The sequence below is a fragment of the Pecten maximus genome, chromosome 16 (genome assembly GCF_902652985.1).
Source record: "Pecten maximus chromosome 16, xPecMax1.1, whole genome shotgun sequence".
Taxonomy (NCBI): domain Eukaryota; kingdom Metazoa; phylum Mollusca; class Bivalvia; order Pectinida; family Pectinidae; genus Pecten; species Pecten maximus.
In genome coordinates this window covers 22,114,833-22,142,726 of record NC_047030.1, presented here as the reverse complement: position 1 = coordinate 22,142,726, position 27,894 = coordinate 22,114,833, and the positions used below count along the sequence as shown (strand labels likewise).

At 36.1% G+C, this 27,894-nt stretch overlaps 1 protein-coding gene across 3 annotated transcripts in view; it reads left to right on the top strand.

Annotated features, from left to right (window-relative positions):
- Positions 1-467: 467 nt before the first annotated feature.
- LOC117345352 (DNA-directed RNA polymerase, mitochondrial-like) overlaps positions 468-27,894 on the top strand; it is a 51,608-nt gene continuing 24,181 nt past the window's right edge. The window contains exons 1-22 of one of the 3 annotated variants that reach the window (XM_033908423.1): positions 468-627; positions 1,579-1,772; positions 3,577-3,897; positions 4,568-4,696; positions 5,768-5,926; positions 9,639-9,707; positions 10,608-10,712; positions 11,060-11,209; positions 12,614-12,707; positions 13,006-13,055; positions 13,562-13,696; positions 14,334-14,450; positions 15,141-15,182; positions 16,117-16,196; positions 16,840-16,909; positions 18,620-18,752; positions 19,344-19,486; positions 20,528-20,631; positions 21,071-21,191; positions 21,861-21,945; positions 22,310-22,421; positions 24,016-24,094. In XM_033908423.1, coding sequence (XP_033764314.1) covers positions 489-627; positions 1,579-1,772; positions 3,577-3,897; positions 4,568-4,696; positions 5,768-5,926; positions 9,639-9,707; positions 10,608-10,712; positions 11,060-11,209; positions 12,614-12,707; positions 13,006-13,055; positions 13,562-13,696; positions 14,334-14,450; positions 15,141-15,182; positions 16,117-16,196; positions 16,840-16,909; positions 18,620-18,752; positions 19,344-19,486; positions 20,528-20,631; positions 21,071-21,191; positions 21,861-21,945; positions 22,310-22,421; positions 24,016-24,094 — 2,631 coding nt within the window. In that variant the 5' untranslated portion in view covers positions 468-488. Of the gene's footprint in view, positions 628-1,578; positions 1,773-3,576; positions 3,898-4,567; positions 4,697-5,767; positions 5,927-8,372; positions 8,527-9,638; positions 9,708-10,607; positions 10,713-11,059; positions 11,210-12,613; positions 12,708-13,005; positions 13,056-13,561; positions 13,697-14,333; positions 14,451-15,140; positions 15,183-16,116; positions 16,197-16,839; positions 16,910-18,619; positions 18,753-19,343; positions 19,487-20,527; positions 20,632-21,070; positions 21,192-21,860; positions 21,946-22,309; positions 22,422-24,015; positions 24,095-27,894 lie in introns of those variants that run through there. The other 2 variants (XM_033908421.1, XM_033908424.1) reach the window with 2 other exon arrangements.

Below are 27,894 nucleotides of genomic sequence, written 5' to 3'. Positions count from 1 at the left end.
TATATTATTTATTGTTTTTTAATTCTCTCCCTAGCTAACAGATACTTTAGGTAGTGCATCTATTTTTTAGTAAGTTTTACAGTGACCTAGATTAGGAACAATAGCTAAATTCACAACGGGAATAAATACTAGTGCAACACGGCAAAAGCTATGAGGCGCCGTTTCGCTATTGTTCTTTATTTATGTTGATCAAGTTTTAAACTTGATATGGCTGCGTAGATATAGGCTATATACCGATCTCCCCTATATCACTATGATTCATGCAGTTTAGGGTTTAGTTTAGTTATTTACGTTTTGTTTGCCTGTTTGTTATTATAACCAGAACTGTTTTTGTTTTGTATTTGAAATAGTAGCTTGATCTCTGTGATGTGCGCGTTTTGTAGCAGACGTCCCCTGCCGGAAATGCTGGTTCATTCGTAGTGCTCCTGTGCTGGGTCACTTGTGCTTTTGAATCGCTCGTTTAGGCAAGCTGCATGTTAAGCGTTTAAATGCCATTGAACTTCAAGGGCGCAGAACCTCATGGCGAAATGTCGCACTTGCTTCACACTGGATGTTCCCTCAGAGCATCCTTGGTGATTCTAAAACGCTTCCATGTTCATCGAGTATGTCAGCACTTACAGCAAAACGGTATGTTATTTATTCTCCTCAGCTTCGCAGATAAAGATCACCGACCGAGTTATTTGGCTCATGTAGGTTTGAATTCCGGATTCTGTGATGCAGCTTATTATCAGATTGTATCATGTATGGCCTGGTTGCAACCATCCCCTCACATGTCAGTTTGCACAATTTTTATTTATTTTGGTTTGTCAACACCACCAATAATTAAATAGAGTGTATTAACGTTTTGATGATTTCCCTATATTGGAGTCGCGGGCAAATCCAGCCAGAGATTCAGTTTGACTTGACAACAGACCAAAGGAGCTCGTTTCTGTTTTGATAAGTATAACATAATTGAGTCCAATTTGTTGGGACTACATGGACACTTTTGAATATGTCACGTAGGTGCCATGCAATCTGGAGTTGTTTTGTGTGCACCGAAATCTAGCGTCGCCAAATAGCAGGGTTCACCCTGGACCCAAAAATAATGGGCCATTTTGACAAGATATCAGAAATCGTATATGGGCCAAAACATAGAAAATTGAAGAAATTTGTGAGTTTTGGTTGGCCATTTTGGAAAATATGGGGCAAATGGCCCCATGGCCCCCTCCAGAGTTATCGCTGAAATAGTGTCATGTCTTCAAATACTGTAGGACCAGTGCACTCTGACCCTACATGCACCAGATATCTACATGTCAGAATCCAAGCCTGGTGTCAGCACCAGAAAAAAACTCTACTGAAGACAGTTGACAGAGTTTGATTGGGGACAGGCTTTGTGCCTTTTGTATTTTATGGCACTGCACAAGTATCAGATGGAGCACAAAAAGATAGAAAGACTAATGACAGAATTCATACATTATTATAGCTGTCTGCTGAGATTTGTTCCATATTGTATTTATTAATTGCAGAAAGTATGTAAAGTTATACATGCATAAATAGAGTTGTAGAAATGAAACATAAGATTATTTTTTTCTTTTGCAGAAAGAAGCTTTACAAATTCCAGGATATGTAGTGCGTCTAAATTATTAACTGAATTGAAAGAAAAAAACAAAGTAAAAGAAATTAAAGATTTCAAAATAACAAAAGAGGATCTCAATGGCAGAGAATTCCGTGATGTTGGAAAAAGGAAGGGTAGAAAACGAAACACCTCAAAATTTTCAAAATATGTAGATGAGGTAAGTGTGTATATACCATTGCTTAAGATGTTACCGTATCTTACATAATGTAAATATTGTCAACAGTATCCAATCAGAATAATCAGACTGCCTTAATAAAATTTATATGTCCTCTTAACAGAAAGGTTTTTAAATGAACACTAATGTTCATTTATTAGATTCCAGAGTATAATGGGTGTTACATGTATTTCCATATATGGAGACTATGTCACCATGACAACATGTATAATACTGCTTCCGTGTTCAATCCAATATGGCAGATGTCAAAACATTCGCTTCAAACACATACTCAGAAATAGTTCTACATATACGTAAGTCCGCGATTTTACTTTAATGTGTAAAATGTATTTGCTAGAATGCAATATCATTATGAAGACAGTGTGTTTCAGTAATTAAGGGAAAGAAATCTGTCAAAAATGGCATTTGAGATTATACATTGTATTATGGTGGATGCTGAGGAGTTACATTTGTGGTGGGCAGATCATCGATTATAATCGAAAATTAATAAATTTGAAACATTTTTAACAACATTAATCTAAAAATCAAAAAATTGGTTGGTGAATTTTCCGTAGTGGTTTCCCGCTTTCCATAATTAATTTTCGATGTTGCTTCCTTCATTAGTCAATGGGGTCCCGCAGACACTTGTAGTCGCACTAAAGCATCTGACTGATCAGGACCCATGCACTCTATACAAAATGACAGACAAGTTTGTTTGTTTGTTCAATCAACCTGGTATCAGCTTGCCAAATTTTGGTGATGTTAAAATGCAAAGAGAACTTTTCAAACAAGGAATTTGGCAGTCACTGGGCAGTCACCAGGTGTTGTGTTTACATATGAAAACGTAAGCGAATAATGATATCTGGAGTAGACGAATGTCAGTGTGTCGGCACTACACGTGGTTGAAATATAGATAATTCATAGGGTATTAAATTTACAATGAAACATGATGATATGTGTCAATAACCACAACAGTCGACGACAGGAATATACAAACAGAAGAGGCCTCCACCTCACGATAATGACGGCACTTCCATATGATGTATATATGTATACATGACATGTTTATTGCACAAAACTCTTAAGAACAATAAAACAATGGATTCTGAGATAGGAACTATTCTTAGTATGATTGGATGATCAATATTGAAAAGTGACAGTAAATATGGACTGTGTTGTCCTGTGGACTTCTGTAATCTATGTGTTCTGGTTTGAATTTGAAAACAAAAAGCCTGAAGTTTTCTTTTCCTGTTAGCTGATCATGAATTGTTTGATGAAGATACAGTCTTGATCCAGTTGTTATCTTCATCACATTGTTAACAATAACCTTCTCATATAAAGTTTTGCAGTACCATGCATGCTTGAGCAGTTTTACAGTTTCAATTGGATACATTTCTAATGCTTGCCTTTATTAGCAACTCTAGTTTTGGCATTCAATGATTTTTAATGCATACATGTCAATGTATCAATTTTTAACATAATAAGTTGAAATAGGCTTAACTAACGATGGAGCTAGCCTACATTTGGAAAGTTTGCATATAAATAAAGGCCAAAGAGGCCAGACTGTATTATAACAACTGATCAGATCTTCCTGAAAAAAAAACCTGATTAATTTTATTTTTATCCATGAATAACATTCAAGATGGATCAGTTTATTTCAAATTTCATATAGGATCTTACAGAAACAATGTATTGTTTCAAAATCATTTGCAATTATTTCCTAAATCTATATCAACTGTACAATCAATCGCTCCAGTGACTGTTCATAATTCACGATTAATACCATGATTATTTGTTTGTTTCAAAGCCAAACAATGCTCATGGAGCATTCCGAACAGAGCACCAAGATGCTGCCTCTAGAATGGAACTGTTGGAAAATCTGGCCAACAAAACCATGGATGTGGTCCAGAAAGATAACGGGAGCCATCATTGGGACATGGAAAGGAGAAGGTTTCTGTCAAGGATAGAAAAATCTGCTCTTGGTGGTAGGAGGAGGAGAACATTGGAACATTTGAGTGTTGACAGCTTTAAGAAGGTTCCAGGACAGACATCCTTGAATAGGCTGCTGGCTGAACTTGAAAGTCTTGACATTGCAAGTATACTGAACATACTTTGCCAAACAGGAAAGGTAAGTGACTTACATAAATGCTTATTTTTCCAATTTCAAGGGCCTAAACCCCACACTAGTGGTAATTTAACGCTTGTTATCTACGTATTTTGCTAGTAACTTTGGTCATGTTTTTGCCCTCCTAGTAACAATGGGTGGTCTTGCCTTCATCTAAAAGATTCCATGATGGAATGTGAAAAGATATGGGTCACCAACTCAGGTTTTCTCCAGGTTTTCCAGTTTCCTACCACAATAAGGCCCCTCACCAGGGCTTTTTTCTCACTCGTTTGGGATTCTTTTTGTCTCTTTTTGGGAAGAAAATTGGTGAATTGGGAAAGATTTTTTCTGGAGTAAACAAAATTTTGGGGAATTTGGCTTTTAAAATGAAATAATTGTAATTGGGAATGGGGCCCATTAACGGCCCCAAAAAGCCCTCAGAAAAAGCCCTGCTCACACACTTTCATCCAGGCCAACAAGAGTGTTTAATACTAGTTGGTATAAATTGTAAAGTTGTAAGATAAAGATTAAAAATACATTTAATAACACATCAGAAGAGAAGTTTTATCCATTTTCAGTTAATGCTGGTGGTAACAGTTTTCCCCCATTACAGACTACAGATTTTGAATATTTGTATAGAAAGTAAATAGATATTAATGCATAATTATACCAGTAACTGTATTGTGTGTTTCAGACACAAGAAGCTGTGGACATTTTGTTTAACTTCCTCTACATCTGTAATAAGTTAGAAGATGCACAAAAGCCAGAGCAACTTTATGATGTTAATTTATTCAACTGTGTTCATCGTGCTCTGGCCAAACAGGTGAGTGTACTCATTGCTGAACACTGAACAGCCAGTATAAGATTACAGTGACCCTGCTTCCGTGATAATTCAATAACATGTAAAATATCGCTGTAGTTTACTTGAATTTAGTCACTTTAAAAACTCGCTTTGTACATGTATAACAGTTAGCATTGTGTAGCTGTTCAAGTTGTTGGTGCCGTGTTGGCCGAGTGGTTAAGGTGTCCCTACACTGTGTTGGTTAATCACTAACCGCCCACCTCTGGGTTGCGAGTTCGAAACCTACATGGGGCAGTTGCCTGGTACTGACCATAAGCCAGTGGTTTTTCTCTGGATACTCCGGCTTACCCCCACCTCCAAAACCTGGTATGCCCTTAAATGACCCTGGCTGTTAAAAGGACGTGAAACAAAATCAACCAAACAAAGTAGCTGTTGAAGAACTCACAGAGCTGTTACCGTTTGATTTCTGATTTAGGAGTACAGGTGTATATATATAAAGTTTCCCCACTGGATTGCTCTTAAGGATTACATGTATGATATTGATTGACAGATTAAAAAATGTAAACCCCATTATGTCTAAAAAAAAATAATACCTTAAATATCGACCCAATATTATTGTGCCCATCTTGAAATTTTTTGGCCGTTTTCAAGGAAGTATTATCAAAGTCAGGATTTCTTGTCTATTTAACCTTTGTAAAAACTATTAAAAGAATTTGAAAAAAAAAATTGCCCACCAAACCCTATTTTTTCTGGCATTTTTCTGGCACCTGGGATCTTCACCCTGAGGTTAGGTCAGACAGACGATCCGAGCTCATTTTGATGCTCGAGCTCCCTATCTGTGTTTATAGTACTGAAGAGTCTTAAATTAGCATAGGAATGACAACTAGGCACTTATTCTCCTGGTATTCTGGTTTCTTCTCACAGTAAGACTTCTTGTGAGCTTCCATCTGGGCCAACAAGGATTAATATAAGTTACTATAACTTGTTTCACAATTGTTGTAAAACAAATAATGTTAGCATTCCTTTTACATGTGTTATGTCTACTGCTATGTTCATAAGGGTATTTTCACCTGTGTTTTGTACATTTCTCAGGGAGAAATAACTTGGATGGAACACGTCCTGAACTGGATGACCAAACAGAGCGTACCTCCTACGTTACAAACATATGCACATTTCCTGGAGTGTTTTGGACGCAGTACGTTTGACCAGTCCAGCAAGATACACGATATCATCAGCCAACTACAGGCAAAGGTGAGAGATGTTCCAACTCCCATTTTTAGCCCACCATCATCAGATGGTGGGCTATTCAAATCGCCCTGCGTCCGTGGTCCGTCGTCCGTCCGTCCGTCCGTCCGTCCGTCCGTCCCTCCGTCCCTCCGTCCCTCCGTCCGTAAACAATTCTTGTTATCGCTATTTCTCAGAAAGTACAGAAGGGATCTTTCTCAAATTTCATATTTAGGTTCCCCTTGGTGCCTAGTTATGCATATTGCATTTTGAGACCAATCTGAAAACAACATGGCCGACAGGCAGCCATCTTGGATTTTGACAATTGAAGTTTGTTATCGCTATTTCTCAGAAACTAATGAGGGGATCTTTCTGAAATTTCATATGTAGGTTCCCCTTGGTGCCTAGTTATGCATATTGCATTTTGAGACCAATCTGAAAACAACATGGCCGACAGGCAGCCATCTTGGATTTTGACAATTGAAGTTTGTTATCGCTATTTCTCAGAAACTAATAAGGGGATCTTTCTGAAATTTCATATGTAGGTCCCCCTCAGTGCCTAGTTATGCATATTGTATTTTGAGACTAATCGGAAAACAACATGGCCGACAGGCAGCCATCTTGGATTTTGACAATTGAAGTTTGTTATCGCTATTTCTGAGAAAGCACTGAAGGGATCTTTCTCAAATTTCATATAAAGGTTCCTCTTGGTGCCTAGTTATGCATATTGCATTTTGAGACCAATTGGAAAACAACATGGCCGACAGGCAGCCATCTTGGATTTAGACAATTGAAGTTTGTTATCGCTATTTCTCAGAAACTAATGAAGGGATCTTTCTGAAATTTCATATGTAGGTTCCTCTCAGTGACTAGTTATGCACATTGAATTTTGAGACTAATCGGAAAACAACATGGCCAACAGGCAGCCATCTTGGATTTTGACAATTGAAGTTTGTTATCGCTATTTCTCAGAAACTTATGAAGGGATCTTTCTGAAATTTCATATAAAGGTTCCTCTTGGTGCCTAGTTATGCATATTGCATTTTGAGACCAATTGGAAAACAACATGGCCGACAGGCAGCCATCTTGGATTTTGACAATTGAAGTTTGTTATAGCTATTTCTCAGAAACTTATGAAGGGATCTTTCTGAAATTTCATATGTAGGTTTCCCTCGGTACCTAGTTATGCATATTGCATTTTGAGACTAATCTGAAAACAACATGGCCGACAGGCAGCCATCTTGGATTTTGACAATTGAAGTTTGTTATAGCTATTTCTCAGAAACTTATGAAGGGATCTTTCTGAAATTTCAATTGTAGCTTTGCCTCGGCGCCTTGTTATGCATATTGCATTTTGAGACTATTCGGAAAACAACATGGCCGACAGGCAGTCATCTTGGATTTTGACAATTGAAGTTTGTTATCGCTATTTCTCAGAAAGTACTGAAGGGATCTTTCTCAAATTTCATATGTAGGTTTCCCTCAGTGCGTAGTTATGCATATTGCATTTTGAGACCAATCGAAAAACAACATGGCCGACAGGCAGCCATCTTGGATTTTGACAATTGAAGATTGTTATCGCTATTTATCAGAAATTGCTGAAAGGATCTTTCTGAATTTCATTTGTAGGTTGCCCTCTGTGTCTAGTTATGCATATTGGATTTTGAGACCAGTCAGAAAGCAACCTGGCTGACAGGCAGCCATCTTGTATTTTGAAAATTGAAGTTTGTTATCACTATTTTACAGAAGGTACTGAAGGGATTTTTCTGAAATTTCATATGTAGGTTCCCCTTGGTCCCTCAACTTATGGTATTGCATTTTGGGACCAATCGGAAAACAACATGGCCAACAGACAGCCATTATTGCTAAATCTTAAATTTTATATATAGGTTGCCCTTGTTTGAAAAGTACTAGAGGGCTGTTTCTGAATTTACACAGATTAGTAAGACTTAGAGGAAGGGAAAAGTAGAGAAAAGATCAATCTGACATGGAACCTATAAAGATCATTCAATGGTGGGCGCCAAGATCCCTCTGGGATCTCTTGTTTAGAAACCATTGTCAACTTCACAGTATACATTTTTGTGTCTTTTGAAGAATCCTTATAAGACAGATGCAGACTAATGTACCCCGTATTCACTTGCACCTGGGATCTTCACCCTGAGGTTAGGTCAGACAGACGATCCGAGCTCATTTTGATGCTCGAGCTCCCTACCTGTGTTTATAGTACTGAAGAGTCTTAAATTAGCATAGGAATGACAGCTAGGCACTTATTCTCCTGGTATTCTGGTTTCTTCTCACAGTAAGACTCCTCGTGAGCTTCCATCCGGGCCAACAAGGATTAATATAAGTTACTATAACTTGTTTCGCAATTGTTGTAAAACAAATAATGTTAGCATTCCTTTTACATGTGTTATGTCTATTGCTATGTTCATAAGGGTATTTTCACCTGTGTTTTGTACATTTCTCAGGGAGAAATAACTTGGATGGAACACGTCCTGAACTGGATGACCAAACAGAGCGTACCTCCTACGTTACAAACATATGCACATTTCCTGGAGTGTTTTGGACGCAGTTCGTTTGACCAGTCCAGCAAGATACACGATATCATCAGCCAACTACAGGCAAAGGTGAGAGATGTTCCAACACACTCTTTAGAAACCATTGTCAACTTCACAGTATACATTTTTGTGTCTTTTGTAGAATCCTTATAAGACAGATGCAGACTAATGTATTCACTTATAACTGCCCCCTAGATCCCCCAACCCCACCCCTGCCCTACAACCCCCTTCCCTCCCCAACCCCCCTATATCATGACCTTTACACAATTGAAAGTAAAGAATATCAGTTTTATGCCCACCACAAATTGGGGAGCGGGGGCACAATGTCCATTCTGTCCAGCCTCGTGCAAATTCATTTTTTCACAGATAATGGTAAAACTTATATACAAAAGGTCAAGTATGAGCATACTTCGAAGATTGTCTTTTTTTATGGTTCCAAGCTCAAGGCCAAGGACTGATTCAATTTAAACACTTAACAACTTCATTCTTTCACGTATTTTGGTCAAGCATAATGCAAAGGTCAAATAGGTGTATACCTCTGACATCATTTTGTTTCCGGGTTCAAAGGTGAAGGCTATTAAAGGTCACTATCAATGTGTGTGGGTATGTTTCAGGGTATCAAGATTGAGTTCGTGTACCTTTTTATTAAAGCATTGAACTGCTTTCAGTTGGAAGTTATAGGCTGATGAATGCCAACTGGACAAATACAAATTTAATGAAGCGTGCTAGTGCTTCATGCTGAATTTGTCTTTGTCCAGTTGGCATTTATCAGCCCATAACTTCCAACTGAAAGCAGTTCAATGCTTATATTTAAATTTGACAACGATTTTCATAGACTATATCCAGGAATTTTGCTCCTATGATGAATGAACAAATTATTATCGTCAAAGATGGAACAGCCTTTTCAACAGCCATCTTTAGTTATTGTCGATGTGATTATTATGATGTTACAATAATAATGACGTCATAATTACAATAATAATGACGCCATAATAAAGATTTGGAAGTTAGGACTTGTAACCATTAAGTGAGCTTGGTAAAGTTATATGGTGGGGCTGCATTGTAAATGTAAATATAGAACATAGTAACAAATTTCATATGGCTTCGGGGGCATTCATGTATTTTAGACATTTTCTATTTTGATGAACGTCATTATTAAATTGAACTGATTTATTTTGCAGGGTCTGGAACTGGAAGACTTGTATAGAAATTGCAGTTACATATCTGATGAGTGGACCTATGTCAGAAAGGTTTGCTTTTATATTTCACTTGTCAGTGTGTGTGTGTGGAGGGGGGGGGGGGGGGGGGGGCAGGATTGCTTTCTTACATACATTGTAGGAGGAATCTTTTCACAGTGTAGTTTTCTGTCTTAGAAAGTTTGGATGTATAGTTGTCATTTTACTTATATCATGAATTTGTGTACACCATGGAACATAAGGCAATAAATCTATGTATGACAAAGTTTGGGGTCTTATTGATTTTAGCTGTTTTCTTTCTTCTTCCACTTTCTGCAGTAAAGGTTCTAGCACTTTTCTTGAAAAGTATAAGCCTAATATTAACAAACTTTTAGGAATTATTACTGATCCATACTTTGAGGGATTATTACTGATGGGCTCTAGATATGTAAAAACAACTTTTATTTTATTCGAAAACTATCCAAGATGGCCGACACAGCATCTGATTGGCTAAAACATTGGGAGCCATGACTTTTGTTCTATAAGACACAACAAAATGAAAATTGATGGAATTTATAAGTATCAGCCGCACACTCTTGAGATGAAACCAAAAAGATGGACAAAATTTCTGTGGTCAGTTTTTCATGAAATTGGCATATCGGAATGGTATGACAAGATAAACATGGTGAGATCCATTTTGTAATGTGACAATCAACTTCTGTACCAGTTTCATTACCACTAAGACTTCTTTTAATCAGAATTTCTATAGTTTTTCATGCGAGCCTGGAAAAATTTTGGCACTACACATAGATCAAAGCATTGTCGCATTGAAACCAATAATATCGATGAAAGTAGTTGAAACAACTTGTACCTTAATTTATATTCCCCCCTGTGTTACTTTATTTATTATCTGACAACATTGTGGTATAACAGAACTATGCTATCAGTGATGTAGGGATTATCCTGCTTTTTCAGGCTGTAGAAACTGTACGGGAAAATTTCGAGCCCCGTCCACGTCCTGAAAAACCTCCCTACAACAATCCACTGTTGGAATACCTGGACACAGAAGAAGCTAAACAGGTACCAATTTCAGACCAACATGTCTTAATTCTTAGCTTTTTATCATTCTTTGGTGTAAATCTATTTTTTCGTTAAATCTTCAGCATTTATATACAATATAATACATGTATATTTAATGTTAATTATGAATATGAATATTTAAAGCAGAAAATATGTTGTAAGAAATTTTGCTGCAAAATTTCCATAGTTCAAATATATGCTTACCCTGAAGGGGAATTGGAGTAAACATGAGAGGTCTGGTGTTCGAGTCCTGATATGGTTGTATCATTTTTCCTCTCCTGTTACAATTCTGTCATCCATTTAAGACTTAACAGTTTAAATTAAAAAAAAAATTTTTTTTATTGCAGATCAAAAACTTTAACCCAAATAAAGACATCATGAGCAAAAAGAAGTTGTCACAAAAAATCAAAGGAAGGCTAAAACAGGAGAAGGATGAATACATTGCTCTGAAACCTGTAACAAAAATTAAGTCAAGTGTAAAATCACAAAAATCAAAGGTAAATATGATAGTGACAAAGTAGTAATTGTTTGCTACATGTCACATATAGTCACATTCTTTTTTGACCAGTGTCAGAAACATCACTTAACATAATTTATGATGTTGTTTCTTTACAAAATATTTTTTTTATTTCTTTCCTACTCTATGACATATCTAAATGCAGAAAAAAAACCTGCTAACTCAATAACATTGAGGGAACATGTCAAGATATAGAGAAAAACAAGGTATTCAAATCATCCGTTGTTAGTCCTAGACCGTTAGACATGGATCATAATTTACACACACTGAATGTCTGTGTAGTAGCATCGGAGATAGCTGTAATTTATTGAGCTTTCAGTAGTTTATTATGCTTTTAGTACCAAAAAGGATGAAATACAAAGATCTCTACTTTTTATTATTTTTGAATACATTTAAACTGAACAATTTACTCTTTGTTACTTGTTGGGCCGCGGTGGTCGAGTGGTTAAGGTGTTCCGACACTTTATCACTAGCCCGCCACCTCTGGGTCACGAGTTTGAAACCCATGTGAGGTAGTTGCCTGGTACTGACCATAGGCCGGTGGTTTTTCTCCGGGCACTCCAGCTTTCCTCCACCTCCAAAATCTGTGCTTCTATACAGTAGGTGGGTCCCCTAATTTCATAGTGCTTTCCCCCTGTCCCATATATGTTTTCCTTAAATGATCACTTTCTCAGTCCAAATGTTGTCTTTGGCTTTTATAAACTTCATTCTTATATCTACCTAGTTATTTGATCTATATTTCAAGGTTTTGATATTATTTCAACGCAGTGTATCTAAGATGTATTTGTAACAGAGCACATGATTAATTAAATTTAAATCACTGCCTCCGCTAGGGATCGAACCCGGGACCTCTGGCTTACTAGTCTTACGCTCACCCGATCGAGCTAAAGAGAAGATCTCTCTAGCCGAGCGGTATATTGCGGCTAGTATTTACCAGGGTTACATACTCCCCCTCCAGGATAGAACTTGTCCTTGAGTTTCCAGGAGTAACAGCGATGCTTGTGGAGCAATCCTGAGTATTTTCCCCGGGTCCCTACATGGGCGCCAATGTAGCAGAGCACATGATTGATTAGATTTAAATCACTGCCTCCGCTAGGGATCGAACCCGGGACCTCTGGCTTACTAGTCTTACGCTCAACCGATCGAGCTAAAGAGAAGATCTCTCTAGCCGAGCGGTATATTGCGGCTAGTATTTACCAGGGTTACATATTATTGATGTAAGGCATTGTATGTGAGGTGTATAATTGAGGTAAGGCAGTGTATTTGAGGTGTATGATGATTTATTATTGATGTAAGTAATATAAGGTTACGCATGTGAGGTGTATAAATCTTCTACACAGTTTGTATTGTACCCTATATTCATTGATGATTTTTTTGTTTGAAGGATGAGATAAGGGAGTTGAAAAAGCATTGGGTTCAGTGTCTGACACGTCTGTACCAACAGTCCTTCATGACATGGAACGGACAAACACACAAAGGCAAGTAACCGTATAGGTCTACTGTAACTAACATTTCATTTTCTATAATTTATATTATGTGCCTATTTTAAATTCAATATCCAGCTAGTGTGACATTAGAAGGGTGTCAATGTGTCTTTAAGAATGAAAAAGAAATGCAAATTTTTAAATTTAGCATGGAATATTAGTTTCTTCTATAACATTAAAACCATTTGAAATATTTTGTGTATACCCAGAAATTTATGATATTGCTATATTTATCATGACAGGCCACCTGGAAGGTAACTTGTGATATTGATCGGTATATTTATCGTTACAGGCTACCTGGAAGCTTTGACAGCCAAGGAATTTTCGGATATGGTGATAGAGGTATGTGATAGGATAATATTGTGTATTTACTAAGAAAGGAATATATCAGTAAAGCTGTATAACTACTATCAAAGTTTTCTCTTTGCTATACAATGGTGATGGATTTCCTGTCTAGAGATCTGAATACAGTAATGTTTGTAACATAACTGCACTTTCACAGATATATATATATAGAGCTTACATTTACATAATAAACAACTGGAGTATGAAGATATGTCCTCCCATATGTTATTCAGTGAGGTAGTCACCAACTACTACAATGAGACCCTGCCTCAAAACAATACTGGCTGTTCATGGGATAAACTTATCAAACAACCCAACAAACTTCAGTCAGAATTGAAACAAAGGACCAGAACTCTCTATATCTTCTGCATCAGTATCCTCTGTGAAATGCTTGACATCATTGTTTTACCTCTATCACAGCTGTAACCATTTCTTAATGGTTGTGGCCATTAATCTCACTGTTTTAATGGTAATCCTTAACTCTATTCTGTGTATAATTTCAGGTAGTTGAACTCCTGATGCGAGATTCTCTCCAAACATTGTACTGGACAAAAAGACAGTTCGCCAAAGCTCTAGGCAGAAGATTGATGCAAAAAACACAGTATTTCTACATGGAAAAATATGGAATCCTTGACAAGGTACTTCACCGATATTGAGCTCAATTATCTGAAGGGCAAGTGAGCATATGCAGTTGCCTGGACTTTCCATCCATCTTGTCATCCTATTTTTTTTTATATAAAACTTCTTCTCCATACCTGAAAAGCCTAAGGTCATGATATAAGCTCCGAGTATGCTGGTATGAAGTACTACCAAGTTGAATGAATGATCTTTGCCTACTTCCAAGGTCACGAAGTCAAATATATTAATATCTTCAAGCTTCATCTTCTCATTAAAAACACTCTGTGAATTTTGTTATTTTGATTTGATGTTTCTCAATCATGTAGATTTAATGTATTTACACGGGGTGTTATATATAATTATAAGATTGTTAATGTGATAGACAATCAAACTGTAAATCAAACTTTGGACATTATTAGTTGCCATACTCAATTTTACATATAAAGGTTGATCACTGGCTGTGAAAAATCTTGAAAAAGATTTTGATATAATGACAGAATGTCCTGGAAAAGCCTTGGATTTGATAGCACCGTGTCTCTTTGAACTATGCATTATACTGTACATGTTACATATCAATTATTGCTAAGTTCAGGGGTGAATGAAACCTTTGAGAACAGAAATCCTAGAATGTTGTAGTGATAATGTGATTCTTACTAGGTCAGCATAGTGTATAAGGAGTACGCCCAACGATTACTCAGTGAGAGCCACATTGATGGAAACCACCGTGAGATTTGGGAGGCGATCTGTAACAAGCACATGGATGGACCAACACTAGTAAGTATTGGACAGTCTGAAAACACTGTAGGTTAGGGCAAATACCTTTCTAAGTACCCATTTTGAAAATACGGAAAGTTTTGGTTAGAAGGCTCCGTGCCATACTACAGGCCTGTCATGGTGTCCACAGACCTCCAAACGAATGTGGTAGGAAGAAAGGCTTGTTTAATGCAAGATAATTTAAATTGAAAATGCAACTAGATCTATATGTGATGGGATTTTATAATGGGAAAGGTGCAGTCTGTACAATTAATCTTCAATAGCTGTTTTACCACCATGGCAGAGTACAGTCATAAGAAGTCATACAAATTAGTGTATCTATAATGTAAACACATGTTTTTCAAAAACCGTAAGGCAGAATTCATCGAAACTTTACATGAGTGGTCATTTATAACCGGTGATGCGAATATTTCTTTTTCGATCGGTCATCTGACCGGTTAGCTGGACTTTGGCCTCTGATTGGTTAAAATTTAGATACTATCAGAATTTATTTAATTTTGTATATAGGTATAGTATGACATTACAAGCACTTTTGATATACAAACTACATCATATATGGCTGCGGGGGTCCTTTGGGGGACAAGTAACTGTCCCCGATACAATATACACTTGCTACCATTATATATCATGCAATGTAAAGCGTATTAGATTAATTTTGATAATATATAAATGCTGTATTATAATTTACAGGGAGTTCCACAGAGACCCTGGTCTTACGATACACAGCTATGGGTAAGTTTGGTTAGTCTGAATTAATCTAAGGATGTTTAAATATATATACAATAGCAATAACTTCCTCCTTTTCACAATATTAGATGAATGGTGTGGGAAACATAAAATGGCACTTCAATCATATTGGTAGCTCTCTGGTAAGTGACCATATACACGTACCAAGGTGTGGCGTATTTTGTCCCTTCTGCTGTAGTGTCTTTTTAGTCTCCTACCGGTGAAACTGGGGGGACTATAGGTTTCCTGTCTGTCTGTCCATCCACTCAGTTTTCTGAACTTTTTTCAACCATGCTTCAAGTATGTTGGAGAAAATCGGTATGTAACTTCAGTATGAATAGCTACTGATTAAGTTCAAGTTTAGGGATTTTGGGGCAAGGTCAAGGTCACTTACTATTTTTAGCGGGGGGAATGGTAGGGGACAAAGCAATACTCAGCGTTTATACAGCTTCTTATGGCCAGAATCATGTTAGTATGAATAAATATCAAATTTTGACCAAATTATTGACCTTGGCCTATTTTTAAGGTCAAATGTGACAGATGTGTTAATATGTTTTTCTGAATAAACAAAAATGGAGGGGTAATTAAGCAACAAACTTGAAGGTTTTGGAATTCAAATCAATTTCATGAAAGTGAAATGTATAGAGTTGAATGAAACCTCAGGTGTAGTAGGATCTATAGATGCTGATTAAAAGTATTATACTCTTACAGACTGCCTTATTGTTGATAGTGGGTTATCATAATTGAGAGACGAGAAAAGTACTGAAAAAATAAATCTGACATAAAACCCAATATCAGTAGAGAACACGTTGGTTGGTGCTAAGATCCCTTGGAAATCTTGTGTTTATTGTTCGTATCTAATTAAAGAAAACATGCGTTCATATTCATTTCTTAGATATATATATATGAAGGATGTGATAATTTAGAATATGATTTTAAGGTTGGCTACAAGATCCTGGATCAGATAATGGAGGTGATGACCATTACCTTGGACAAGACAGAGGACAGTGAAACAAATGGGTAAGTATGTGTATGGTATAAAGGACTGGTCACTGGAAAAAATGTTCACATTAGAGAAAATAACATTGTTCATGTAGCAAAAATGTCATATCTCTAGCATTAAGGCTATAAGGGGAGGAATAGTGAAATTAAATTGTCTGTCAGCAAACATGAGTTAAAAGATTTTTGTGTGATCGATGGAAAACATTCACAGACATGCAGCTCTAGGCAGGGGTCAACTCAACTTTTAGTTTCAACTATGGGAAGAAATTCTAAATATCATCCACTAACTACATTGTATTAAAAGCCGATAGATAATCAGAATCGTTTGGCCTATAGTAGAATGTCTATATCGGAGCTGAAGCCTCTACTAGGGTACAGCTTTTATTCCGTCTGGCCAAGATAAATTCTTTTTTTTTCTTTTCATTTTTCCTCAAACTTGGAGAGTTTAGGTTTCAAGTTTTCATTATCTTGTGATATAATATTTTTTCACATGAAAATTATATCAACAACAGAAACATATGTGTATACAATCGTATAAAAAACATTTTAACATTATTTGCAATTCCTAAATCTATATCAACCAATTTATCAACTCTAAACTGTTTTTGCATTAAACAATTATGTTCATTTACAGTACTTGCAGTACTTTGATTTATTTCAGGAAACATGAACCAGCATTTTTCGAAACAGTCAACAGAAACATTCTTGGAAAATGTCTATCATGCTATATGGTAAGTGTATCATATTTTATTGTAGGTGTATCATGCTATAAGGTAAGTTTGTTAACTGTATGGTAAGTGAATTGTGCTATATGGTAGGTATATCATGTTTTATGGTAAGTGTATCATGCTATATGATAAGTGTATCATGCTATATGGTAACTGTATCGTGTTATACGATAAGTGTATCATGCTATACGATAAGTGTATCATGCTATATGGTAACTGTATCGTGCTATATGATAAGTGTATCATGCTATGGTAGTACATCACACATACAGGCGCCCTTTAGTAATAAGATACAATAAACCTACGACATGCAAGTTCAAATTGGTAGATGATTTGAACACAAATTTTTTCAATAAAAACAATAATTTTCTAACTGATGATAGTCAGATTTGGATTGTTTATAATTAACCCTATTTTGGGTAGTCCAAACTTGTTGAATGGAGAACGTACATTAAGACTGTTTTTGGCAAACTCCATTGAAAGCGCACATGTTCAGCCAGGTGCAGCAGTAAAGTTGAAAGGATCTATGTTTTCAGTTTATTAAACAGACCATCTGTTACGAAATAATAAACATTAATTTTTGATCTTGTTTTTTTAATTTATTTACTATAGGTTTCTGATTTAAGGTAGTTTTCACTTTACTCAACTGTTTTTGGGCAAGCACAATAGCCACTGCTTCATAATAACAATCATAATTATCATGATATCAAGAAAGTAATAAGTTAAACATTGAAATAAAATACAGTCAAACCTGTCATATGTGACCTTCGAAGGGAGTCAATAAAAAAGGTCACATATGACAGGTGGTCCCTTAATCCAGGTTCAAGGAAAATGACCCGAAAAGGAAAGTTCATAATAATATATATATTCTGCCACATATATCAAATTTATAAGCTATAAGTACCAATACAAATATGAAAAAGGAATTTCCTCAGTCATCAATAAATGAAGACAATATATAATATATATAACATAAATGAAAAAAATAAAATCTAAAAAAAAAAGATAAAAGCAATTCACTCTTCACTTAATAAAATGCCTACATCAATGAATAATATATATATATATAAAACACCCCCATTTGTACAGAGATGGTAAAGTGTTCATTTTCTAATTTCTTTTATTTTCATTAATATACATGTTTTTTAATTCTTTTAGTATGGCAAAGCATATTACAACATTTTTTCTTATCTTAGAATAAAAAATAATCAAATAGTTGGAATGGCTAATTCATATATGTCAACCTCTGAAACCTCCAATGAGGGAGATCTCCCTCATTCCACATCCAAAATACTAAAAAGTACTACCATGTCATTTTACCCATTTATAAATGTTCTATGCTAGGCCATCGTTACATATCAACCTTACATTGGATAATGTTAGAGATTTGCTGAGATTTTTGCCAATATTGACTCAGATAGTTCAAACTCGTGCTTATTTTCTGAAGCATTATTTCGTATAATCCATTCAGGATTCATCAATAGTTATCTAATTTTGTTCAAACAGACCGAAGGTTTACCATAAGCTTCCTTTTTAGCAATCAATTATGTATTTGGACATTCAGTACTTTCTGTAATTGTAGGAAACAGACTAACTAGATTAATTATAACCCACCATTTTTACAAAGGAGAGTGGGGTGGGGTTAGATAGTATTTCCTATATAGGAGCGTGAGCATTCCAATTACAAGTTTTGTTTATATATATTTGTAACAGCCACATCCAAAACTGTTGAAGCTGTACAAGAGGAGAGGCCGTTCCGTTGGGTTTCAGCTGTCGGAGTTACCGTCCACCATTCCTCCAGCTCCCTGGACATCCGTTTATCATGGCATTCACTTGGTCGGAGATGGTACATAAGCTTTTTAATCCAGTAGAAATAATTTTTGATTTACTTATTTTTTAGCTCACATGGCACATAGTGCCAATGAACTTATCTCTCTACTATTGAACTCACTGCCTGATATTTTGTCAGCAGGTAATAAGGATTGAGTGCTGTAAAATAATTGGCATAGAAATGACCTTCACCAATTTTCAAGGTCACTATTGTGAAATATGTGACCATGTACACTATGTATACTCACAGGATCAATAATATGCTTCACATTGTCTGTATTGGGTCTGTAGCATGCTGGGATAAAGGGCTACCAAGTTTGTTCAAATGGATGACCTTGACTTTCATTCAAGGTCACAGGGGTCAGATATACTAAACTCTTTTAACGACTTCTCATTAAGCAAGAGGTCAAGAGACTTGATATTTTGCCTTTAGCGTGCTGGAGTGAAGGGCTATATTCTTATGATTTGTGCCATGTTTTTTTTTGTTTTTGTTTTTTTTATCTCAATCAATTGTACCAACTTTATGTAGGGATTATTTTGTATCAAAATATTAAGTGTATGATTATATTTTGAAAGATTATGATATTAATTATATTTTTCGTTACAGCTGAACTTATTCGTATACCAGTCTCGAGTGATTTTGACACACAGAAGAAACTTGTATATGAGAAGATGTCCTCTGCAGATATTCTATCAATATTTGATGTACTCAACTACATGGGGTCCTGTCCTTGGATAATTAATAACGAGGTAATTAAGCTGTACAAACTACAGTAGTTTTATATTGAAATAGTCAGTAACATCAAACACTTGTATGTATATGTATGAAAGAACAATTGCCTCCTATGCACATCCATATCTATTTAAACAGTTTTAGGGAATAAAGTTTATAGTAATCCTTTGTCTGGGGTTGAAATTGTCCAAGATCATTGTTTTGACTTGTAACACAATATCTGACAGACTCTATATACATATCATTTTGTTGCTGCATTTGTTTCCCTTCTTGTCACTTCTTTAAATTTCTTTTCATTTTGTTCAATCATTTCTTATCTGTATGCATCAGAAAAGAAAGAATGGCTTCTTGAAAATTTTCCAAAGAACCGCAGTGTTTATACATGTTAGAATAAGCCTACTTTCCTCTGTGGCTTCATTTGACTTTTTTTAATTTATTCATAATCCAATCTTTGCCCGTCACATACACCTCTAGCAACTCTTTGAATATTTTGGTGCATGAAAAGTCCTTCTGATGTCGATTTATGCTGTGTATCGTTGTCATAGGTTGACCGATACTGATGCTTCATAGACCCCCTGATACTGATGCTGTCTTCTCCCTTAATTTTTACTCGTTCCAGGCTTGTTCCCTGCCTCCCCCCCCCCCCCCCCCCCCCCCCCCCCCCCCCCTTAACCCCTTAATTCTACTTCACCATACATATTCTTTTAGTTAGCCATACAGATACCAATTAGGTTCAAATTCTTAGTTTTCACTGATAAAACTTTAAAATCTGTAACTATCATTAAAGATTGCCTAGGTACAGAACTCCCATGTTTGTGTCCATGGTGTGACGTCACAATATCTCAAATATAGATATGGGGTTTCTAAATATAACTATCGTCAATGTAAAAAACACCAAAGGTCTCCTTATACTCCTCAAATTATTGAACTTGTTGTAATGATAATTCCATATTACATTGACATTTGTTAAAGATCCTCTATGTGGGTAAAAACTAAAATATTGCACCACAGTATTGTATAGAAAACCACAGTTTTGTATAGAAATATGTTTTTTGCAGGTGCTTGATATACAGTTGAAAGTTTTTCGTAAAAATGGAAACAAGGAGATGAACGTGCCTTTACCAGCTCCACAAATGCCTGCCCATCTGAAAAAACTGAAGAAGTGAGTCAAATAATTACTTAAGAATGATGATGTTTTGTACATCTCAAGAAAGGTCTTAACAGTACTATATTTATCCTCAAATAAGTCTCTCACCAGACAATGAAAGTTGAAGTATTAAAGTTTGGGCAGGGCTAATTTCAAAATTAAGGATTCTGCAAGAATGAGGAAGGAAACTATTAATGTAAGCCATGAGAGGAACTTAATTTCAGAAATCTACAGCTGCTAGTTTAAATAAACAGACATGGCCTGATTACCAATAACAATCACTATAAAGTAACTTCTGGTTACATGTCATAGTGAACTTTAGAGTAAGTCACTCTGATCCACTACTTTCTAGATATTTTATTCTCTGTCTGATTTCCTTTAAACACTTATAGCTGGCAAAATATGCATTGGATTTGAACTAAAGGTGCCAATATATATTTTTTATATGTTTTAGGAAATTGAATCGGAAGGAAGATAGGCAGATGTTGATAGAAAAGAACTCATGGAAAAAGAAATCGTTGGAGATGAACTCTCTTTGGTACAGTTGTTTGTGGATGCTAACTATTGCCAAAGAGGTGGGTAACAACCGACATTCAGACATCCAGTACCATAGGCCGTATCAAAGTTTTACAACTCGATCCCTTCCCCATCATTTCTATCCTTATCTTGAGAGGGAAGGAAAAATTATTAAAAACTGTGAGAAAACTGGATTTTGAAACATCTTTTCAATGAAAAAATTATGATCAAGCATCTTGTAATGATAAAAACTTACTGCTATGATAGATTAAAAGGCCAGGAAAAACACTAAAACATGTGACATTATTGATCTTTCACCTGCCAAATAATTGTGTTTGATATTATACTTCAATCAATGTTTTATAATACTTCATGTATAAACAATGTAGCTGTTTCTTAGTCTTCACCAGATAATTTGGCAACTGAGAAATTGTGTAGCTTATGATTCGATTCTCTGCTATAGTGGATCTTAGTTTTTGTACAACAACAAAAACATGACTCAAAAACAATAGTTTAAGAAACTCAAATTGAAATGAGCCATTGATGCACTATCTCTCAAAACAGCATCTCAAACATTTGAGTTCACGATTAATATTGAGTGATTGAAATAAAGGACATTGCTCATTGATTTAGTTTTTAAAAAGTTCTTCACGCATCAGCTTTATCAGGTTAAAGGTGAAAAAGTACATTACCTCAAGATAATGGTTTATTATTTGTTATTTTGACAGTTCTCAGACAAGCCATTTTGGTTGCCGTTGAACATCGACTATCGTGGTCGAGTGTACTGCTTATCAGCTATTCTACAATACCAATGTAAGTCCTCAAGTCAAATGAATGATTTATACCAGTAATTGTGGAGCTCCTGAGTCAAAGTTCACTTTAATTAAGTCTTTTCAATCCTTTCATTGCTGTCAGTATGGTTTTACTAACATTTAGAAGACTCGACTGTCATCGTTTTTACTACAAAACAAATATCCTGGAATTTCATTGTAAAATTCTTGTAAAAATTCTGACAAGAAAATGGTTCATATTAAGTTCATTACATAACTTGAAGTGTCCAACAACACATGTCAGAGTATCATTGTAAATCTAGGGATGGTTAGGAAAAATGTAGTTAAATTAACTTCTATGATGTAAATTTTTTGTTTTTTTTCTCATTTCTAAATTTGTCTTGCAGCCAATGACATGACAAGAAGCTTGTTTTTATTTGCTAACGGGAAACCACTTGGGGAGAAAGGTTTGGACTGGCTTAAAATCCACCTCATCAACTTAACTGGCTTAAGAAAAAGGTCAGTGATGATAGTTAATAGAACATCCCTGCAGAAATTACTACAGAATTTTTGCAAGTAAATGTATGCCACCACACTGCATCTTTCAAGTTTTCCTTAGCTCATTGGTCCAGAAGGATTGGCTGTGGATGAATACTGGGCATCTATTGTATTTTTTGGGGCCACAGGGCCAAACAAAATTGTTGAGGGAGCTATTTTGGGCATCCTTTGGGAAAAAAATATAATATCGCTCGACATTAAGAATTTATTGTTTTGATAATTAATAGTGTGATAACATATCAACATTCCTCCCACATCGTCAACATTCCTCCCACATCATCAACATTCCTCGCACATTATCAACATTCCTCCCACATTATCAACATTCCTCCCACATTATCAACATTCCTCCCACATCATCAACATTCCTCCCACATCATCAACATTCCTCCCACATCAGAGAGACAAAGATTGGGGTTAATGTTGTAAAGTTTTCCCCATCAGTCTTACTGAAGGGATTTAAAGTTGATTTGGCGTCCAATTCTTAGACATTAATTCAATGTTACATAGTTGAAAGCAGTGGCCTTCCGAGGGACAGACATAGTAGAGGAAAGACAAAATGATAGGGAAAACAATGGAAAAGACGAAGTAGAGGAAAGACAAAATGATAGGGAAAACAATGGAAAAGATGAAGTAGAGGAAATACCAAATAATAGGGGAAACAAAGGAAAAGATAAAATAGAGGAAACACAAAATAATAGGGAAACAAAGGAAAAGATCAAATAGAGGAAACACAAAATGATAGGGGGAACAAAGGGAAAGATCAAATAGAGGAAACACAAAATGATAGGGGGAACCAAGGGAAAGATCAAATAGAGGAAATACAAAATGATAGGGGGAACCAAGGGAAAGATAAAATAGAGGAAACACAAAATGATAGGCGGAACCAATGGAAAGATCAAATAGAGGAAACACAAAATGATAGGGGGAACCAAGGGAAAGATAAAATAGATAAAATACAAATTGATAAGGGGAACAAAGGGAAAGATAAAATAGAGGAAATACAAAATGATAGGGAAACAAAGGGAAAGATCAAATAGAGGAAACACAAAATGATAGGGGGAACCAAGGGAAAGATAAAATAGAGGAAACACAAAATGATAGGGGGAACAAAGGGAAAGATAAAATAGAGGAAACACAAAATGATAGGGGGAACAAAGGGAAAGATAAAATAGAGGAAATACAAAATGATAGGGGGAACAAAGGGAAAGATAAAATAGAGGAAATACAAAATGATAGGGGGAACAAAGGGAAAGATAAAATAGAGGAAATACAAAATGATAGGGGGAACCAAGGGAAAGATGAAGTAGTCAAGAGGAAATACAAAATGATAGGGAGAACAACTTGTTAATAATGTTGGTCAGTAAAGATTTGAGATTGTAATTATGGTCTGAAGTTTCAAAATAATTTCCCTTCCTGTTTATTTCAGATAATGAATGAAACTGGTGATTAACACAGGCTATTGGTCACATTGTGTATTTTCAGAACCTGTTGTCAAAAATATATCAGATATGTCAAATGACATATAACTACTGTATTATTACCTCTCTCTTAGATACTCTAACAAGGATCGCCTTGACTATGCCAATCAAATGATGGACAAAATCCTGGACTCTGCAGATAGCCCATTAGATGTGAGTAGCATTTTATCAGATTTACATTAAGCATTTCAGAATTTGTCTGAGAGTTGGAAGACAAAATTATTCTGGAATCTATCTGAGAGAGTTGGGAGATAAAACTGTTTTAGAATCTGTCTGAGAGGGTTGGGAGATAAAACTGTTTTAGAATCTGTCTGAGAGGGTTGGGAGATAAAACTGTTTTAGAATCTGTCTGAGAGGGTTGGGAGATAAAACTGTTTTAGAATCTGTCTGAGAGGATTGGGAGATAAAACTGTTTTAGAATCTGTCTGAGAGGGTTGGGAGATAAAACTGTTTTAGAATCTGTCTGAGAGGGTTGGGAGATAAAACTGTTTTAGAATCTGTCTGAGAGGGTTGGGAGATAAAACTGTTTTAGAATCTGTCTGAGAGGGTTGGGAGATAAAACTGTTTTAGAATCTGTCTGAGAGAGTTGGGAGATAAAACTGTTTTAGAATCTGTCTGAGAGGGTTGGGAGATAAAACTGTTTTAGAATCTGTCCGAGAGGGTTGGGAGATCAAACTGTTTTAGAATCTGTCTGAGAGGGTTGGGAGATAAAACTGTTTTAGAATCTGTCTGAGAGAGTTGGGAGATAAAACTGTTTTAGAATCTGTCTGAGAGGGTTGGGAGATAAAACTGTTTTAGAATCTGTCTGAGAGGGTTGGGAGATAAAACTGTTTTAGAATCTGTCTGAGAGGGTTGGGAGATAAAACTGTTTTAGAATCTGTCTGAGAGGGTTGGGAGATAAAACTGTTTTAGAATCTGTCTGAGAGGGTTGGGAGATAAAACTGTTTTAGAATCTGTCTGAGAGGGTTGGGAGATAAAACTGTTTTAGAATCTGTCTGAGAGGGTTGGGAGATAAAACTGTTTTAGAATCTGTCTGAGAGGGTTGGGAGATAAAACTGTTTTAGAATCTGTCCGAGAGGGTTGGGAGATAAAACTGTTTTAGAATCTGTCTGAGAGAGTTGGGAGATAAAACTGTTTTAGAATCTGTCTGAGAGGGTTGGGAGATAAAACTGTTTTAGAATCTGTCTGAGAGGGTCGGGGAGATAAAACTGTTTTAGAATCTGTCTGAGAGGGTTGGGAGATAAAACTGTTTTAGAATCTGTCTGAGAGGGTTGGGAGATAAAACTGTTTTAGAATCTGTCCGAGAGGGTTGGGAGATAAAACTGTTTTAGAATCTGTCTGAGAGAGTTGGGAGATAAAACTGTTTTAGAATCTGTCTGAGAGGGTTGGGAGATAAAACTGTTTTAGAATCTGTCTGAGAGGGTCGGGGAGATAAAACTGTTTTAGAATCTGTCTGAGAGGGTTGGGAGATAAAACTGTTTTAGAATCTGTCTGAGAGGGTTGGGAGATAAAACTGTTTTAGAATCTGTCTGAGAGGATTGGGAGATAAAACTGTTTTAGAATCTGTCTGAGAGAGTTGGGAGATAAAACTGTTTTAGAATCTGTCTGAGAGGGTTGGGAGATAAAAAATGTTTTAGAATCTGTCTGAGAGGGTTGGGAGATAAAACTGTTTTAGAATCTGTCTGAGAGGGTTGGGAGATAAAACTGTTTTAGAATCTGTCTGAGAGGGTTGGGAGATGAAACTGTTTTAGAATCTCTCTGAGAGAGTTGGGAGATAAAACTGTTTTAGAATCTGTCTGAGAGGGTTGGGAGATAAAACTGTTTTAGAATCTGTCTGAGAGGGTTGGGAGATAAAACTGTTTTAGAATCTGTCTGAGAGAGTTGGGAGATAAAACTGTTTTAGAATCTGTCTGAGAGGGTTGGGAGATAAAACTGTTTTAGAATCTGTCTGAGAGGGTTGGGAGATAAAATTGTTTTAGAATCTGTCTGAGAGGGTTGGGAGATAAAACTGTTTTAGAATCTGTCTGAGAGGGTTGGGAGATAAAACTGTTTTAGAATCTGTCTGAGAGGGTTGGGAGATAAAACTGTTTTAGAATCTGTCTGAGAGAGTTGGGAGATAAAACTGTTTTAGAATCTGTCTGAGAGGGTTGGGAGATAAAACTGTTTTAGAATCTGTCTGAGAGGGTTGGGAGATAAAACTGTTTTAGAATCTGTCTGAGAGGGTTGGGAGATAAAACTGTTTTAGAATCTGTCTGAGAGTGTTGGGAGATAAAACTGTTTTAGGATCTGTCTGAGAGGGTTGGGAGATAAAACTGTGTTAAAATCTGTCTGAGAGGCCTAGGGTTGGGAGATAAAACTGTTTTAGAATCTGTCTGAGAGAGTTGGGAGATAAAACTGTTTTAGAATCTGTCTGAGAGGGTTGGGAGATAAAACTGTTTTAGAATCTGTCTGAGAGGGTTGGGAGATAAAACTGTTTAAGAATCTGTCTGAGAGGGTTGGGAGATAAAACTGTTTTAGAATCTGTCTGAGAGGGTTGGGAGATAAAACTGTTTTAGAATCCAGTGATCACCATTGCCTGTTTTAACGTGGCGGCCCGCCACCCTTAGCTGGGTACCCGCCACGCTTACACAACCAAATTCACTCGATCCGCCACGCATGTAATTGTTACCTAACACCCCTATTTTGTATCGATTTCAAGCAGAAAACTGACCCGTTTCTATAGCGTCCGATACTCATTACCTATGGCCCCTGTTTTTACAGGTGAACTAGGCCTAATTGACGAATTGCGATCTCGGTAAGGTGCCTCACCGTTATGTTTTGATACGGTTGACTGATCTCTTGATCACACCTATATCGATGGTGATAATTAATTAATAGTAGGTGTACTGTTCTGACCATGCGAACAGATGTGATTGTATGGTTTCAGTCGATCGGGACATCAGAGAAAATGTTACCATCGTCGACATCGGAAAAACCGACGGTCCGATAAGATTTTTTTTTTCACAAGAATTAATATTCAGCTGGGATAATCAAACTGATAATATCAATACCTAAGCCGATGTTTGAGAAGCATGGATACATTTTTGAAAACTTTATGGCAATGTCACCATGAAGAGAGGAGTATCAGCTCCTTTTTTGGAACACCATGTGAACGACATGCGATCGCGACAACCGATCTAGAAAACCTGCAGCCAACAGACTGAAATCTGATATATCGCGCAAGCCACGGCTACAGAAATGCGCATGGATTAATTGTGTATGAAGATGACCAGGGTAAGCTTACAATTAGCCTATATTTGATTTGCTAGATAATGATAATAATCTAATGACTATTTCGTGCATTGGTTTTCTTGTCACGTGCTATTTTTAGAAAGTACTATTAGAGTGATCTCCCTTCCAAAAACGATCTCGAAACGGTCAATAATATAAATAATCTCAGAATCTCTCCTAATGTATCTCTATTTATTATTTGATAAGTGTCATCTAGGTTTTTGATTTTCTTTAATTATTATTAAATAAAGATAAGTTAATTAGCACCTCAAGTATATACAATGTAATTAAAAAATAGCATGTACATTTGTAATGAATATGTACTAATTTGATTAAATATTTGTTAAAATATAATTAATTTTTGTTTGGGGTTTTTTTTTCCCAAAGATTTATTGATGGTTTTAATTGTTTTGCTTATTACAAATTTGTAGGAATAAGAAGTTCATAATTATAATATGGTAATGACCACAATAAGATTCATTAAGCTTTTCAAAAATATTTATTTATTTATTTATTTATCTATTTATTTATTTATTTATTTATTACCACCAGCAGGAACAGGCTCTCTCAGAGGATCTTGAACTCTCTGATGATGGTGTTTACCCAGAAAGTTCCCTACAAGAAAGCTGCTTCATTCTAGAAGGGACTGTGCAATAGCAGAATGTTCATGTCATTTGGAGAGA